The following is an 18091-nucleotide window of genomic DNA, read 5'->3' on the forward strand; positions in this document are numbered from 1 at the left end:
TCTGATGTTTTATCGCATTATTATTATTATTATTATTATTATTATTACTATCACTAATTCTGTTGGGAGCCACCTGGAGTGTCTGGGAAAACCCAGCCAGATGGGCGGGTATAAATAATAAATTATTATTATATATTATTATTATAAAGAGAGAGAGAGAGAGAGCCTCTTTTCCAGGCATAAATGTAAAGTTTACACCTGCTTTTACTTCCCGGATTAGCCCTGCTGGGCTCCCATCAAGCCCTAAACAGCTGCCAACTTCACTGGCGTCAGTAGCAGGGAAAATCTCTTTTCTGAGAGCGGGAGAACAATACTTCTGTTCTCCAGGCTGCGGGTTTTAATTTTTTCTCTCTGAAAAGGCTTCCCTGAGCTTGGCGGGGAGTGCGGAAATTAAGACGGAACAAATCTTCACCCATCTGAATACCCTGTTCAGACGGCACAATTGGGATTTTGGGAAGGCTTTGCTTGCAAAAACGACTTAAAAAGGCACAGAGACGGGTCTCCTCCAACTATCTCCCTGTAGAAATTAATGTGGCAGAACTCTGGAACTGCCTGCCTATTGATATTGGCCTTCAGCTGAACACTTTTTGTTTAGAAAGTCGACGCAAGTTTTAACCTGCATCCAGACTTTTGCCATTTCGACCTTTCAAATGTTTTAAATTATTGCTGTTAATTTTTCCCATCGATAATTTCTATTCAGAGAATAATATTCTCTTGAACAACATACCTACTATATGAGATTTGGCATATGATGAGCAGATTGCTTAGAGATGAGATTTGGAACTCTTTTGTAAAAATACAGTAGGTTAAAAAGTGTATTAGAAATAACTGTTTGGATAACATCTCTATTAGGTAAGTATATATGTAAAAGTTAACTGATAGTGATCTACCGCACCCTGAAATAAATAATAACAAGTTATTTTCCATTTTTATTTTTGTAAACCGCTTTGAGTTTCTTTTTCTTCACACAAGCAGGTCCCAGAGTGCAGCAGTTAGAGCGCTGGGACCGGGACCTGGGAGAGAGGTGGATTCAATTCCTCCTGCTTGGTCACGAATGAAGCTCCCTGGGCGTGACCTGGGAGAGGCGGCAGGGGCTGCCTCTGAGCCTGGCCTCCCGCACAGGGCTGTTGTAGGACCTGGGAGGAACCAGGGTTCAAATCCCCACTCGGCTTGCTGGCTGTGACTTTAATAAACAATAATATTTATTTTTATCCCGCCCTCCCCGGCCAAAGCCAGGCTCAGAGCTGCTAACAAGAAGTAAAAATGAGGATTTTTTTTCTGATGGTGTTTCCTGCTTGGCAGGGGGTTGGACTCGATGGCCCTTGTGGTCTATTCCAACTCTATGATTCTATGATTGGTTTGAGAAGATATTGAATTATTTGGGTAGGTTTGAACAATTTGGGGCAATTAAAATGTTAAATGTTAAATAAACCGTGTGGAGGGAGGAGTGTTAAGGTATATAGAAGTGTACATATGGTTGATTTGAATATGTTATTATTGAATACTATTGAATATGTATATTATTGAATATGTATATTATTGAATATTGTATACCCAATGTATCAGCTGCCTGGGGGGTTTCACTGTTTGTGTTTTGGTGTTTGGTAAGAAATAAAATATTTAAATAAATATTTTTTTTAAAAAAAAACAAGTAAAAACAGCACAGTGTACATAAAACCACACAGTCAATTAATTACAATACATTCTAAAACCAATTCAAAATCAAATTAATGGCAACCATTGGGCTAGAGTTCTGTGAGGATTGCCAAAGGAGGGGGTCAGACTGTGCCCTGGCCAAAGGCCTGGCGGAACAGCTCTGTCTTGCAGGCCCTGCGGAAAGATGTCAGGTCCCGCAGGGCCCTAGTCTCTTGGGACAGAGCGTTCCACCAAGTCGGGGCCAGTGCTGAAAAGGCCCTGGCTCTGGTCAAGGCCAGTCTAATCTCCCTGGGGCTCGGGATCTTCAGGGTGTTTTTATTTGAAGACCGTAAGTTCCTCTGTGGGACATACCAGGAGAGGCGGTCCCGTAGGTACGAGGGTCCTAGGCCGTATAGGGCTTTGAAGGTCAAAGCCAGCCTCTTGAACCTGACTCTGGACTCCACCGGGAGCCAGTGGAGACCTCACCTCCCTTTCAAGGTTGTTGTGAGGACTGGATTGGGGGGGGGGGGGAGGGAGACAGAACTATGCAAGTCACCTTAAGCTCCTTGGAGGAAAAGGTGAGATTCCTGCCCTGAAGGGGGTTGGAGTAGATGACCCCTGGGGGGCCCTTCCAATTCTATGATTCTACAAAATGCACAATAAATAAATAAAGGCAGACAAGTAGAAATCAGTGTCCCCCAAATTCAAGCACCGGCCCCCCTCCTTGCCCCCCTGCTTACCCTTCCGGTCCTTGAGGTATTCAGGGTCCACCAGAACGACACCATCTAAGGGGGCAGAAAAGAAACAGGGGGGGTGAGGGGGGAATGCAAACCTCCATGCGCAGAGTATTAAGTCGTTCCTGTTATTCTTCTTCCTTATTGATAAGTTTATTGCTTATATTGGGGGGGTGTTTTAAAAATAAAAATAAAGCAGTGTATAAATTTCATGGAATGAACAAAACAAAACCAATAAAGTTAAGATACAAAAAGCTAGAAGCTGATTAAGACCCTATGCCATTTTCAATGTGTTTGTGGGAGGGGGGGTTATTGTTTTGTTTCTGTATTCGTTTCAATGCACATTTGGGGTTTTGTTCTTGTAATTTTGTGCTAAGATCTACGGTTGAAGGGCAGTATCCAAATTTATTAAGGTATGCCTCTGTCTCTGATCTACTATCACTGTCGAAAAATGTAATCAAACTCTAACAGAACTGCAAGAATATTTGAAAGCCATGCCTATTAAAATATGGTGCATGGAATTAAAAACAGCAGCAGCAGCAGCACAGTGTTATTAAAGCCCTTTGCTTTAAAAAAGACCCGGGTTCAAATGCTCTGACTTGGAAGCTGTGATCCCCCCCCCCGGGGGGGGGGTGACCTCAGGGACCAGGCGCTGCCTTCCTGCAGTCTCAGCCACCTTGAGCTCCTGGCAGGAAAATTAGGTGGTCTAAAAGGGCAGTTTATAAAATGGCAATTTCCCCTGAATGGAGCCTGGGGCGGGGGACCACTTTGACGCACCCCAAATAAATTGGAAGGGCCCACCCCATAACTCACTTTCCTCTTCTCCCCCCTTGCAGCCCCGGCTGCCCCCTACTCACCTACAGGGTCCACTCTGTCCAGGTGGTCCACAAAGTCCCTCTTGCCCAGGTAGACGGTGAGCTGGGGGGAGGAGAGGCAGACCCCCGTTAGGTGGAGACGAGAGGGGACACCCCCTCCAGGGGGGCATCTCTAGGGAAACAGCCCCTCCCCCCAATCCAACATGGCAGGGGGTGGGCTAGATGGCCCTCGGGAGACCCCCCCCCCCCGACTCTACAATTCTGGATTCCCTGGGGATTTGTAGGCAGACATCGGGGGGGGGGGGTCTGTCAGGGATCCTTAGTTGTGGCTCCTGCACACCAGGGCGTTGCGTCACTCCTGGGGGGCCCTTCCAAACCTACGGCTCTCTGACTCTGTATCGGTGGCACAGACAAGGGTAATAAAACACTGGAAATACCCCAAATCTTGTGAAATCAAGTGTCTGCCCCCCCCCACTCAGCCAAGGCCCCCCGGCTTCTCCTCACTGCCCCCCCAGACCTGGAACTGGCCCTCCTTAAGCTCACTTCCAGCCCCACCCTCCTCCCCCCAGACCAAAATCCATAACCTGCAAGTGGCTTCTTGTGGGGAGGGGTCCCCGATAAGCTGCAATGAAGGACCCCCCCCCATCGCCATCCGCCAAAGACCCCCACCTGGCTGCTGAGCTGCTTCCGATAAACCTGCACCCCCCGAGGAGGCACCTCGCACCGGATCCAGTCCAGCTCCAGGGGCTCCATCCTGCCCTCCCCACGTCCTCCGTGGGTCCCACTTGCCCCCTCCCTTCACTCCCCCCCCAGCCCCAAACGCTGTTTGGCCTGCAGCGCTTTCTGGCTGCCCTACCCTGTTGTGGGTTGCCCCCCAGGGAGGGAGGGGGGGAGGCAGCATCACCACGGAGACGCCGGGAGTCAACAAAGCGCGTCCTCCTCGCCCAGATGGAGCGAAGTGTTGGAGGCTTGGAGGGACCCCAGGGGACATCTAGCCCAACCCCCTGAAACGCTGCAAGAACAGCCAGAGGATCCCTGGCAGAGGGGCAGCCGGGCCTCTGCTTAAGCACCTCCAAGGAAGGGACCCCCAGCGGTCATCTAGCACAACCCCCTAATAAACCGGGAGAGAGAACGGGGGCAATAAGGGGGAGAGAGGAAGGAAGGAAGGAAGGAAGGAAGGAAGGAAGGAAGGAAGGAAGGAAGGAAGGAAATATACGTGTTTGCCTGCCTCCATCCTTGCCTCTCAGCTGCCTTGCCCAAGATGAGGATTCCAGCCCGGTGTTTTGAATGCAGGGCTGGCAGCCCCACGGACCAGGTTCCTCGCTGCCCCTTCCCCAAACAAAAGCCCCCCCACCACCACAAGAGCGCTTCCCCCCTCCCTTGCACCAACAGTGGTTTTCTCAACCCCTCAAGACAACCCCCTGCAACCAGCTCAAAAATTGAATTTTCCAGTTCATCACCTCTGCGCCTTCCCTGCAAAGTGTGGGAGCCCAACTCTCCTCCTTCAGCCCCCCTGTAAAGCCAGCCCCCCCCCCCAATCTGCACCTCTCCCCCCCCCCTTCCCACACCCCACCAGCAAGAAGAGAGATCTCTTTTGGTGGGGGTGAGGTAGGGGATGTTCTTGTGCAACTAAGTTTATAAAATCAATTTATAAAGAATGCAAAATTATGCATGGCATGAAGAAACTGGGCAGAGAAAAGTTCCCCCTATGACATGCCAGGAAGCTGAATGTTGGAAGACGCAGGAGAGAGAAAAGTCCTTCTTCATTCAGAGTTGAACTGCGGAACTCCCTGCCACAGGAGGAAGCAATGGCCCACCAGCCTGGATGAATGTTAAAAAATCATGGAGGAAGCTGGTGGACGGACATTAAATGCGATGGAATAGGCAAAAGCTCTGCTTTCGGAGGCAGCAAACTGGAAACTCCAAGAGGGGAGAAGCTGCTCCTGAGTTCGAATCCCGGATGTGTGTGTTTTGCATCTGGTGGGCCACTGCGAGAAGAGGCTGCTGGGCTGAGTGGGCCTGATCCACCAGCCAGACCCCAATGCAAGAGATCCCTTTTGCTGGACGTGGTGGGGAGAGGGGGATCGCCACCCGCAGAGAACGGGGGGGGGGGGTGTTTATCGGGCGACTGACAGGTGGGGGGGGAGAAGCGCAGAGCAAGGAGAAAGAGAGAGGCAAGCGGCAGGCGGGACTCCGTTCCTGGTTCGAGAGTCGCGCTTGCCTGTTGGGGAGGAAGGAAGCTGGGAGGGGGAGGGCGGCTGACAGGAAACCCACAAAGAGAGAGATGGGGGGGGGGAGAGAGGAGGCCACATGAATAAACCGCTAAACGTGCCTTTTTGGCCCAGGCACCAAGCTCAGAGGGGAGGATTTGGGCTGATTTTGCAGGAAATACTACTGCTAACGTTATTATTATTATTATTATTGGTACAGCACCCATCGGACTGGGAAGGGGTGTTTGGAGGAGAAGCCGCATGAAAGGGGGTCACTTACTTTGCAGTTGGGGCTGGACTTCTTGAAAACCCTGTTTTCAACAGCAGAGAGGGAGAAAGAGGACAAGGCAGTTAGAATAAGTGGGGCCTGTGCAGCATCTCTCCCCCCCCCCCCGACAAGTGGAACACCCCCCCAAAGAAACCCCGTCCCTCCCACCACCCCCTTCTCCTCTCCCCACTGTTAAATTATCCAATGCTCCAATGCTCAGGCCGGCTCCCTCTCTCCCCCAGGAACAGAAATCCACCACCAGCAGGGCTTAGTACAATGTGTTGCCGTGGGAACCGCATCAGGACCAGGTGCCTGAGGGTTGCCGCAGCAACGGGAGCAGCTGTCACCTTGTTGTCAAGGGGTTGGGTGGGGAGGGCAAAGTACGCTGGGGAGCCTCTTTTCCAGCCTGGGCATGGCGGGGGGGCGGGGGGGGTCCAGCCCAGCAGAGACAGAGGCTGTCGCTGGGGGTCCCGCCAGCTCTGTGGTGCCCACACGGGCTGGCAGCTGCTGCTCTCTGGAGGGACCCAGGCCAGGATTCTCCCCCAGCCTGGAAATGCCATCTGCAGGATTTGAACCTGGAGCGGGGGCCACTGAGCTCACAAATCGCAGCCCCCATAAGCCCCACCTGAAAAAGTAATAATAATAAGCCAGCCATCTCTTTCCTTGCCCCCCCCCCCCATCCAAACTTTTGGCACAAGCGCTCTGAGACCTTAAAAGGAACTGGATGGGGATGCAGGAGAATTTCAGAACACGCTGCACTTCTTCCAAATATCCTGTTTTCCTGGGGGGGGGGACCTCTTGCCCCAAAGGGGGAGAGAAAAGGGGTGGGGGACAGGCTCTCAGGACCCCTCCCCAGAACCCTCTCCTCAGAAAAGGCCAATGTTTCTGCCTCAGAATCTAGACTTGGAAGGGACCCTGTGGGGTCATCCAGCCTCACCCCGTGCAATGCCTTGCCCAACGAGAGACTCAAACTCATAACCCTGAGAAGAAGAAGAGCTCTACTGCCTGGGCTCTCCCTCACTGGAGGTTGGGGCAGCTGCCTGCCGCGGATCCCTGCATTGCAAGGCGTGGGGGGGGGGCCCTTCCAGCTCTGCAGCTACAGGGCTCCCCCATATAACCCCCCCTCACACCTCCCTCCCTGCCCTATGGAAGCCCAAGGGAGGATTCATCAGGGCCAGAAAACCGGGGAGGCAGAGAGACCTGCCATCTGCCCCAGAAGTTCAAGGGGGGCTGGCCATCACCGCAGGGAGCGGCGTTGCATCCTATTGCATGTTGGTGCATCTTATTGCATGTTGGTGCAGAAACCTCTTAAGGGGGGGGGGCTGGCAGAGCGGAAGAAGAGCTGCCCAGAGGGACGGCGGGTGCAGAGCAGAAAAAGTTATTTACACCCTCTTCCAAATGTCACCCTGCCGATGACTTCCTGTTTTTGTGCAGAGATGGGGAGGCGAGAAACCGCTTCCTTATAAATGGGCCGTTTTCGTTCTCCCCCCCCTCCCCTCTCCCTCAGGGCAGTGCTGGAAAATCATCCCCTGGGGGGCTCTGTGTCTGGAAGAGAGTTGAGGAAAGCAGGCATAGTGGGTAGAGTTCAGACCTGGGTTCGATTAGAGCCTGGGGTGCTGCACCCGCCTTGCAGGGCTGCTGTGGGGGTGGAATGGGAGTGAGGGCCCTGGAGGGTGCAGGGTTCCAATCCTGCCCACTTGGCCATCACGACGGGGGCATCCCGTGTCTGCCTCTGGGCCTCGCAGGGCTGTTGTGAGCGTTGAAGAAGCACCTTCAGCTCCCAGCGCAAGGTATAAATGCACCTAATAAAGGGGAATAACCGCCCTGGCCGGGTCCGGCCCCCTCTCAGCTCCGGGTCCGGAGGCCAGAGTGTGTGTGTGTGTGTGTGTGTGTGTGTTGTGTGTACACAGGCGGACGTGGCCGGCCCTCCCTCTCCCCCCACAACATCTGGGGCTCTGGTGCCAACTCCTGCCTGGCGCCGGGAAGAGGTTAATAGCCAACTAATAAAAGTAAATAACGGAGAGGAGAGAGAGAAGGAACTTCTCTTTTCTGCCCCACCCAAGGCAAAGGGGGGGGGGGAGGACACCCCCTCAAGAAGCATTGGGAAGAGACATGCCAGCTGGCAGGAGTCTGCGGGGGGGAGGGGGTCCCCCCCCAGGGGAAATGGCAGGGAAGCCTTTGGGTGCTGGGGGGGCTGCCAACCCCCCCCCGCCTGGCTCAGGCACGGCAGCCCCCCAGGAGGACAGGGGGGCCCCCCTTTGCAGCCAAGTCCACCCCAAAAAAGATCCCCCCGCCCTCCTGCGCAATCTGGGACCCGGACGCCTGGGTCCTCGGTGGGAGCAGGGGCTCCAGCCAGCGGCCAGGACACCTGGGTTCTCCCGATGGGTGGGGTGGGGGGCGAAGTCTTGAAGAGGCGCTCGGACGCCTGGGTCCCCCAGAGTGGGGGCGCTTTGGTCAGGGGAGGGGGGAGTCCGGGACCACTGGCTCCTGCTGGGGGGTCTCGGACTCCTGGGTCCCTTGGCGGGGAGGGGGGCGCCTGGGCTCCCCTTGCGCGCGCCGCTGGCCAGCCCGGACTCCTGGGTTCCCTCCCGAGCAGCCGCGGCGTGTTGGGGGGGGGGGCGGGGGGCGCCCGGACGCCTGGGTCCCTTCCTACCTGGTTCCCGCCTTCTCCCCCATGCCGCCGCCGCCCGCGCTCGCCTTCCTCCTCCTCCTCCTCCTCCTCCTCCTCCTCCTCTAGTGCTCCGGCCCCGAGTCCGGGCTGCAGGGCGGAGCGGACCACAGTGAAGCCATGGCTGGCCTCCGGGCCGCGGTCACGTGGGCGCCTCGGCAGCCAATCCCAGGGCCGGGCCGGGAGGCGGGGTGGGAGGGGGCGACGTCAGCGGGCGCCGCGGGAGGGAGGCGGGGCGGGAGCGCGGCCCCGAGCATGTGCAGAGCGCCGCCCCCCGCCCCCCCCCCGCCCTCTGCACGCGCCCCGAGGCCCTGGCGGCGGTTTCGCGGAGCCCCTCCCCGGGGCGGGCGTTTCCAGGCCCCCCCCGGCGCTTCCCGGCATGCCTGGCGCTCCCTGCCCGCGCATGCGCCCTTGACGGGGGGGAGTGCGCGATGGCGGCGGCGTTGGCGTTGGCGTTGGGGTCCTCCTCCTCCTCGTCGCCGGGGGGTCCCGGGGGGGCGGCGCCCTCGGGGCGGCTGGTGCTGGAGACCCTGGCCGGGCTGCTGCGGGGGGGCGCGCAGGCGGGGGGGCCCCCCCCGGAGACGCCCCGAGGCCTGGCCGGGCTGCTGCGCTGCGCCAGGGAGGCCGGCGGGGGAGGGGGCGCCCAGGTGAGAGAGCAGCAAGAAGACTCTGGGGGGGCCACTCCCCCCACCTGCCCCCCCCCCATGACCGGTCCCAGAAGGGCCTCTTCCCCTTGGGGCTGTTCTCCCTCTGCGTGTGGTGGGGGGGGGAGACCCCCTTCTCAGGGTGGGGGTCCCCGGGGCGCGCCTCGTTCTCCTGAGCATGAGCAGAGTGCCTCCCCTGACCGGCTCCCTTTGTCTCCCTCCAGGCCTCGCCCACCCTGGGGGGGCTGGTGAGCCTCAGCAACACCCGCCTGGGCTCCATCAAAACCCGGTGAGTAGCTCCCCCCCCACAATGCCCCCCCAGGCGCTCTGGACTACAACTCCCAGCATCCCCTCTTTGGAGGTTTTCGGGCAGCCCTGGGTCCTGGATTCCGGAGCTGCCATTCCTGCCTGGCAAGGGGTTGGGATAGATGACCCTGGGGGGGGTCTCTTCTCACTCTACCAATTTCCCAGCACCCTCCTTTCACAACTTCTTGTGGCACCACTCCAAAGCCGGCGCAGCGCTGTCACCCATGGGCCGTGCTGGCTGTGGGTGGGGGGCTTGGAGGCCAACGCCCTCGGGGGGGGACCCACAGGTGTCTCAGAATGGGGACCTAAGGGGGCATCTAGTCCAAGCCCACCACCCGCAGGCTACCGGGACTTTTTCTCTTGACACATCATTGTCTGGCCGGGGGTTGGTTTGGATGACCCTTGGGGTTCTCTCATTCTGCCCTGCTTTTTCTTCTCCCTCCAAAGGTTTGAGGGCCTCTGCCTCCTCTCCCTGCTGGTGACAGAGAGCTCCACCGAAGCCTTCAGCCAGAACTGCCTGGGATGGCTGCGCAGCCTGCAGCACCTCATTCAGGTGAGGGGGGGCACCAGGGCCCCCCACCCGCTTTGCCTCCCCCCCCCCCAGCCCCAAGAGCTCCACAGCTGCACCCACCTTTCTGGGCCCAGGAAGGCTGGGTGGGTCGGATGTTTTGGGTGCCTTAATGCTCCTTTTGGGTGGGAGGTGCTGGCTGAGGAAGGCTGCCCCCCCAAACCTCATTTCTCCCCCCCCCCCAAGTCTCAGGATCCGCCCCCCACGATGGAGCTGGCCGTCCTCATCCTCCGTGACCTGCTGGAGTATTCCTGCCAGATCCCTGAGCTGGCACGAGACATCGGCACCAACCACATCCCAGGGCTGCTCACCTCCTTGCTGGCTCTCAAACCCGAGGTGAGACCCCCAACCCGCCCTAGTTGGGGAGCTGGGGGGGGGCCTGCATCCCCCCCCATGTACATGTCTGAAGGCATAAAACAAAATCCATAAATTGAATGAATTAATTTTTTTTAGTATGGCACAACAGCCAGCTTGGTAAAACCAGAAATTCAGCATAATTTTTACAAAAATACTAAAACAGTCAAAATGGAATTTAACAATCACTGAGCTATTAAATAGCTGCACCCCCCATAATGTGACCCCCCCTTTCATAAGAAGCTCAGAGCCTGACTGGGTGAGGTTCCAGTGGCCAGAGACCTCTTTGCACCGAGGGGTTGAAGTAGACTGCCTCTGCAGCTGGAGGCTCCATAAGGACAGAAGAGCCCAGCTGCTGGGTCAGGCTTGGGCCACAGCGGCCAACCAAGTGCCCATTATGGGAACCCCGGACTCGGGATTCGAGTGCGAGAGCAGCTCCCCCTCCTGCGTGTTCCAGTATTTGGTGTTTAGAAGCATTTATTGGCCGTGGAGGCAGAGCACAGCCACCAGCAGCCCTCTTCTCCACCACAAATTTGACCAGTCCTCTTCTATTGGGGGGGCCATCTCTGCCTCTTGTGGCGGGGAGTTCCGCAGTGCAACGAAGAAGGGCTCTCATCCCTCCTGGATCTCCTTGCATCTGGCTTCTCTGGCTGTCTCCCACCGGCTCTGGTGTTGCAAGAGAGGAAACTTTTATCTGACCCTTTTCTCTTTTCTGACCCCCCCTTCCCTCCCCCCGGGACTCTTCCTAGTGCCAGATTTCCACCCTGGAAGGAAGCAAGGCCTGCATGATGTTCTACCCCAGGGCATGTGGCTCTTTGCGGGTAAGTCTTCTGTTTGGGGGGCAGAGGAGCAGCACTGGGTTGCAGAATCCCCACTGACCTCTCCCCCCCCCCATCCTTTTTTTCCTGCCCCCCAGGGCAAACTGGCGGCCTATTTCCTGGCCCGCGTGGATGCAGAGACGCCCCACCTGCAACAGGTAAAAACCAACCTCTCTTGCTTTCCCTTCCGCTGCGCAGGGACCCCTGCCTTGTGGTTTAAACTGGGAAACTCCCCTGGGGGCAGGGGGTGGTTGTGGGACCTAGGAAGAGCCCCAGAGCAGGTGGATCAGGCCAGAGGGGCCCAGCATCCCGTCCTCCCCACACCTGGCCAACCAGGTGTGTGTGGGGGTGTGTTAAACCCGGGTCTCCCAGGCCCTAGACCTCATTGAATCCCCACGAGAACTCTGTGAGGTGGGGATTTGAGCCCAGGACTCCTTGGGATCCCGCCCCCCTTCCCCCTTGTGGTCTGCCCCACTGATGCTCTGCCTCCTCCTCCTCCCCCCAGCTGGCCTGCGACTGCTACGCCCTCCTGCCCTCCCTGGGCGCCGGCTTCACGCAGGGGCTGAAGTACACTGAGTGCTGGGGGCAGCAGGCCCACTGCCTCCTGGCCACGCTCCACAGCCTGCTGGGGACGCTCTACGAGGGCGCAGAGACAGGTGCGTCTCCTCATGCTTTTAACGTTGATATTGCTCTTACTTTGGGGGGGGGTGGTTGCAGGGCTCGGAATTCGCCAGGCGCATTTTGCAGCTGGCTGTTGGCTACTTGCGACGATGGTGCCTTGACACCTCTACCCTCGGGGGATCCTTGGAGCCAGGCTGTTTTCTCACACTACAACACCCGCCCCGCCCCCCCAGCCTGTAGAATTCTCTCCATTCTATTTTATCTGCACAATTGGAACAGATTTCAGGAACCAAAGTGCTTTTTCTGTGCAGCCTGAGCAGGAGCCGCAAACAACTAGTTAATTGTTAATTGTTGTCATAGTTGTCATGGTTAATTGTTGTCGCTAGTTTTTAGCGGTTCTTGTTTTTATCTGTAAAATAAGGGAGGAAGGTGGGATATAAATATTATTACAGTGGTGCCTCGCAAGACGAAATTAATCCGTTCCGCGAGTCTCTTCGTCTTGCGGTTTTTTCGTCTTGCGAAGCACGGCTATTAGCGGCTTAGCGGCTTTAAGAAAAAGGAAACAAATTCGCAAGAACTCGCAAGACGTTTCGTCTTGCGAAGCAAGCCCATAGGGAAATTTGTCTTGCGGAACGACTCAAAAAACGGAAAACCCTTTCGTCTAGCGAGTTTTTCGTCTTGCGAGGCATTTGTCTTGCGGGGCACCACTGTATTCTTATTTTATTACGTTTATGTACCACTCTTCATCGTAAGATCTCAGGGCAGTTCATAGAATAAAATGCAGGATAAAAACAAGTCAATAAGTAAAACAAAACAGCAAACAGTAACCTCCCCCTTCCCACAGACTCATTTAAAAAGCTGTAGAATATTAATCTGCCAAAGGCCTGGCTTGAGAGGAAAGTTTTTGCCTGGCACATAAAAATTTATTATTATTATTATTATTATTATTATTATTATTATTATATGTACCCCGCCCATCTGGCTGGGCTTCCCTGGCCACTCTGGCCTGCTTCAAACAAAGGTATTAAAAATACATTAAATGTCACACATTAAAAACTTCCCTGAATTTATTTAGTTATTAATAAAACAAAAAAAATTGCAGGTAAACTGGTCCCAGATTTCTAAGGCTTTCCTGTACCAAGAGCAACACCTTGAACTCGGTTCAGCTGCAGATTTGCAGGCAGTGCCGACCAGACCTCCCTCCCGTCAGCAATCATGCTGCAGCACCCTGCACTGACAGCAGCTTCCGGATCAAGTGCGAGGGAAGCCCCACATGGGGGGGGGGCACAAACCAAGCCCCAGCCCCAGCCAGGAGGCTCTTGTTTTGCAGCGGCCATATTCCCAGCAGACCTGCTCACGTCATGCGCCCCTTCGGCTAATTTGAGGCCGGGGCGTCTCCTGCCCTTGAGGGAATAATTAAGATAAGTGCTTTGTTGACGAGCCGATTGGACGTGTTGTGCGGAGCCCACGTGACGGAAACAGGACCAGTGATGGATGTTGACAGCGGAGGAGACGGGCCAAATCCCAGACCGCCGGCCTGTTGCGTGATCATTGCGTTTCAGCCCCCAAAGTCCCTTTTCCTGGCCGTCTGGCTGCAGCCGGAAGCAGTGGCCTCCCCTGGGAAGCCCAAAGGAACTCCTTCCCCAGAGGAAGAGCGAGCAAAAGTCTGGGCCGTTGCCCTGCCTTCCTGCATTGCGGGGGTTGGACTAGATGAAGAAGAAGAGGAGTTTGGATTTGATATCCCGCCTTTCACTCCCTTTAAGGAGTCTCAAAGCAGCTAACAATCTCCTTTTCCCTTCCTCCCCCACAACAAACACTCTGTGAGGTGAGTGGGGCTGAGAGACTTCAGAGAAGTGTGACTGGCCCAAGGTCACCCAGTAGCTGCATGTGGAGGAGCGGAGACGCGAACCTGGTTCCCCAGATTACGAGTCCACTGCTCTTAACCACTACACCACACTGGCTCTCCCTTGGCATCCTGGCATCCCTTCCAAGTCCTCCATTCTATGATTCTATTTAAACAAGGGTCCTTAAGTTTCCACTCAGCGTGGTATAAGTTTTTCTCCCATGAACAGCCCACTAAACCTGCTGCTCCACAGATAAATACTGTATGTGGGCAGATTTTATTGAGAACTGAGTTGACTCCCCCCCTCTCTTTTTTCCTTTTCTTTTTTGATAGTTGAGTGCAGTATTGTATTCTCAGTTGATTTCTGGGTCTTCCTCCCCTTTGTGTCTCCATTTTATTTAATTTATTTCTATTTGCTTTTTTTATCTGCTGCACTTATGACTTTTACTGTATTGTCTATGAGCTTGTATTAATAATATTGTCCTTGTGGTCCAGTATTTTAAAAGAGCTTGCAGTGGCTCTCCTAACGTATTTGGGGGGGGGCATCTTTTAATTGCAAGAAGCACTCTCTTACCTCAGGCTAATAGGGCCGAGCAATATATCCATATATCATCCAAAACTGGTTTGAAGCCCATATCGAAATATAGGTTTCGGAATTTTTGACCTGGTAATATATCACAAATCATGGTGTGTGATAGTCAAAAATCACAATGAAGGAGAAGCCGGTCGGTACCTCTACATAGCGCCATCTAAGTGTCAGAGATCGTGATGCAGCAGTATATTGCAGTGTTTAGCTGGGGATGTACTGCGATGTTGAAAACCAGATATCGCCCAGCCCTCAAGCTCTTACTTGAGATCAAAGATTCTTTGTGCAACATGTTCTTAATTTTTGTTCCTTATTGGCGCTTTAAATGAGCATTTTAGACCAGGGCAGTCCGTCCTCTCAGATCGCAGAACCCGCGAGCCACATGCTGAATTAAATTTCCGTACTGTGAATGGAAAGGCCTGCAACATATTTAACATATGCGATTCATATACTTAATTAAATATATATCATTAAATAGAGTTCGAAGATTTAATGTATTTAATTATTAAACTGAACTAATACACAGATGTGTTTGGCTATAGGTCGGAATACAGATTTAATAAGTAAATATGCACCAAAAACAAATGTTTAAGTGCTTGAATATGTTTCTTCTTGAATGCTGCCAAGTGCTGCACATTGGACCACCTTGCAGGCCACTTTAGCGCTGTCCTTTGTTCTGCAGGTTGGGATAGATGACCTTTGGGGGTTCCTCTTCCAGCTCTGAAACTGGACCTGATGGGTTCTCTCTCTCTCCCCCCGTTCCCCCTCCTCCTCCTCCAGATCCCCTGCACTACGAAGGGCCTGGTGTGGAGATCCTGCTCCCGACCCCCGAAGATGGAGAGGTGAACTTCATCCTCCACCTGAAGCATCGCTTCTCTGGACTGGCCAAATGCCTCTGCCAGATGCTCAGGTCGGGAGCCACTCCTCCCCCCCCCCCCGCCTTTCCAGCCTTGCCACTGTGCTTGCGACCCCCCCCCCCTTAAACCCAGCGCTTTGTTTGCCATTCCAGTAACGACTTTGTGGCTCCCGTCTCCGTCCCAGTTCAAGACATCCTGGACCTCGTTTGCCGCGCCCTCAACATCTCCACGAAGAACATTGTGAGTAGCCATGGGGTCAGGGTGGGGCAGGTCCCCGAGCCAAGGGGGCACACAGCTGAGAAGATTCACTGTGGAGAAGACCTCATCTGGGGGCGCCCAGTGTTGGCCTCACTCAGGGCGCCATCATGCCAAAGATGACCAGAGTCAGTCCCTGCAAGAGGCTGGCAGTGCCTTTCTCAGCAAAGCCCCTCTCGGCTGCTCCTGTGCTGCTTTTGGCCCCAGAATCATCATCATAATTATTATTTATACCCTGCCCATCTGGCTGGGCCTCCCCAGCCACTCTGGGCAGCCTCCAACGGAATATTAAAATACAATAACCTATTAGACATTAAAAGCTTCCCTAAAGAGGGCTGCCTTCAGATGTCTTCTAAATGTTAGATAGTTGTTTATCTCTTTGACATCTGATGGGAGGGCGTTCCACAAGGCAGGCGCCACCACCGAGAAGGCCCTCTGCCTGGTTCCCTGTAACCTCGCTTCTCACGGGGAGGGAACCGCCAGAAGGCCCTCAGGAGGGGGACCGCAGTGTCCGGGGTGGAGACGCTCCTTCAGGTCTACTGGGCCGAGGCCGTTGAGGGCTTTCAGGGTCAGCACCAACACTTGGAATTGTGTTCAGAAGAGTTTTGCAGCTGGGAGGGCCCCCCAGGGCTCATCTACCCCAACCCCCCGCAGTGCAGGAACCTCAGCTAAAGCATCCAAGACAATGGGCCTCCCACTTCTTCTGGCAAGCCGCCAAGGAAGGGGAGCCCCCCTCCCCTCTCAAACAGCTCCTTCCGTCAGGAAGTGCTTAATAGGGACCTCCTTCCTTGTAACCCGGACCAAAGAGGTGCTGGAGGAGAGGGCATTGTAAAGACAGAATGAAAAGTGGGGCTTGTTTGTTATTGGAAGGTAGAATTCCAGGGCAAGGGGAACCCCCTATGGAGTTTTAATTCCTCTAATTTGAGCTCCTGTGGCCACTGCAGTAGCAAACAGGTGTGATACTTAAATTGCCGTTTGGTGCATGGATTCACACTTTATTTATTTATGCCAAAAAAAATTGTAAATGACTTACAAGCTTACATTTAAGGATAACAAAGTATAGCAGGATTATAATTATATGTTGCTGTAATACGTTAATGTCATAATGCATATGTGAACGTAAAACCTACATATATACATGTTACATCGTCAAAATTATTACTATGAGAATTGATTCTTTTGTAATGGCTTTATTTTTTGCAATGGGTTTTATATCTATCATCTATCTATCTATCTATCTATCTATCTATCTATATCTATCACTTGAAAACTTATCCCTTAAGGCAGTGTTGGCCAAACTTGGCCCTCCAGCTGTTTTGGGACAACAGTTCCCATCATCCCTGACCGCTGGTCCTGTTAGCTAGGGATGATGGGAGATGTAGGCCAAAAGCAGCTGGAGGGCCAAGTTTGGCCAGGACGGCCTTAAGGGATAATGAAGCTTAGTAGAATTGTTGTTTACTGCTCTGCCTGTGGCCGTGGCTATTATTATTACTGCGTGCAACAATGCTAGAAATATTAATGCGACCTAGTAGACAGATTCGTCCAGTGACCTTGCCCACTTTATAATGGGGGTGGGTGGGAATTGGGGGCTTTGCTTTGCTTGCACTGCCGATTGTGTGGGGGGGGTGGGGGTGCTCCCTTCCGCCCCTGACCCCCCCCTCTCCCCCTCCCTTCCAGAGCTGGTTTGGCGACGGCCCCCTGCGGATGCTCCTCTTGCCCTCCGTCCACCTGGAGGCCCTGGACCTCCTTTCGGCGCTCATCTTGGCGTAAGTCCCAAGAGGGGAGGGGAGAGGGCGTTGGGCCCCCCCACCGGCCTCCACACTCCCCCGACTGTCCCTTCTCTGACGCCCCCCCTCTCGCTTTCCCTTTGCAGGTGCGGCCCCCGCCTGGTGCGCTTTGGGGCCACCTTCTGCCGCCTCTTCCCCCAAGTCCTGACCACCTGGAGCAGCGGCCGAGACCTCTCTCCCCCCGGGCAGGAGCGCCCCTACAGGTGCGTGGGGAGCCGAGGAAGGGGGGGCCTTGCTGCTCTGGGCCAGTGTGTACCACCACCACCCCCGGGGGGGGGGACCTAGAGAAGGAGGGAGCAAGGCGACGTGTTTGTGGTTCTCCCCACAACAGCCCTTGAGGTCTCCCGGTGTGCTTCACAGCCAAGTTGGGGGTCCTGGACCCCGACATTCCTCACGGCGACGCCACCCTGTCTCTCCAGAAAGCTGCCTCCCCCCAACAGCACCAGCTGCTGCCTCCCTGCTTAGTCCAGCATTAGCGACGCCCCTGCAGGATCAGGCCTTTCTCCTCTCTCTCTCTCTCTCTCTCTGGGCCTCTCCTCTTTCGTTGGAGGTTTTTAAGCAGGGGTCGAGTGCCCCCCTGTCTGGGGCTCTCTAGCTGCGATTCCCGCATTCCAGGGGGTTGGGCTGGATGACCTTTGGGGGCCCCTTCCAATTCTGCCTTGCCATGAAACCAGCCCCGGGTGGGGTGTGGGGCCTGCAAGGTGCCCCCTCCTCCAGCTCCTCTTCCTTCCTCCTCAGTGCGGTGCGGACTCGGCTCTACGAAGTCCTGGATCTGTGGGTCCAGACGGCTGGGGCGGCCTGTGGGATCCTGCAGGGACCCAGGACCCAGAGCGAGGCCCTGCTGGGTCACCTGATCAGCGACATCAGCCCCCCGGCCGACACCCTCAAGGTGAGCCCCCCCCCCCCCCCATGAAGAAAGAAGTATTGGAAAGGGAAAAGGAAATGAAGGACCACGAGACACTGCAGGAAATACTGTTGAACAGAGAGTGGAGCTGATAGTTTGTTGTACTGACTGGTGGTTTTAAATAATTATATTTTCATCTAGTGCATGGAAAATCAAATCCCTTTTTTGTAATTCTTGCTAATATTTCTCCATTTCTGCTTTCTTTCTATTTTCTCTCT

General features: G+C 54.7%; 2 protein-coding genes across 3 annotated transcripts in view; one reads left to right on the top strand and one right to left on the bottom strand.

The window, feature by feature from the left end:
* Positions 1–18091, bottom strand: part of ARRB2 (arrestin beta 2) — a 233660-nt gene that overhangs the window by 9986 nt on the left and 205583 nt on the right. The window contains exons 2-5 of one of the 2 annotated variants that reach the window (XM_077917891.1): positions 8316–8349; positions 5675–5705; positions 3227–3287; positions 2376–2420 (exon numbers count right to left, since the gene is read on the bottom strand). In XM_077917891.1, coding sequence (XP_077774017.1) covers positions 2376–2420; positions 3227–3287; positions 5675–5705; positions 8316–8338 — 160 coding nt within the window. In that variant the 5' untranslated portion in view covers positions 8339–8349. Of the gene's footprint in view, positions 1–2375; positions 2421–3226; positions 3288–5674; positions 5706–8315; positions 8639–18091 lie in introns of those variants that run through there. The other variant, XM_028703967.2, reaches the window with a different exon arrangement.
* The window catches only part of PELP1 (proline, glutamate and leucine rich protein 1), a 17500-nt gene continuing 8201 nt past the window's right edge, over positions 8793–18091 (top strand). The window contains 12 exon segments of the mRNA XM_077917797.1: positions 8793–8977; positions 9199–9263; positions 9728–9833; positions 10035–10184; positions 10952–11023; positions 11119–11178; positions 11526–11676; positions 14851–14980; positions 15080–15167; positions 16860–16948; positions 17056–17172; positions 17708–17873. Of these exon segments, the coding sequence (XP_077773923.1) occupies positions 10056–10184; positions 10952–11023; positions 11119–11178; positions 11526–11676; positions 14851–14980; positions 15080–15167; positions 16860–16948; positions 17056–17172; positions 17708–17873 (1002 nt within the window). The 5' untranslated portion in view covers positions 8793–8977; positions 9199–9263; positions 9728–9833; positions 10035–10055.

Source organism: Podarcis muralis, chromosome 13, assembly GCF_964188315.1.
Source record: "Podarcis muralis chromosome 13, rPodMur119.hap1.1, whole genome shotgun sequence".
NCBI lineage: Eukaryota > Metazoa > Chordata > Lepidosauria > Squamata > Lacertidae > Podarcis > Podarcis muralis.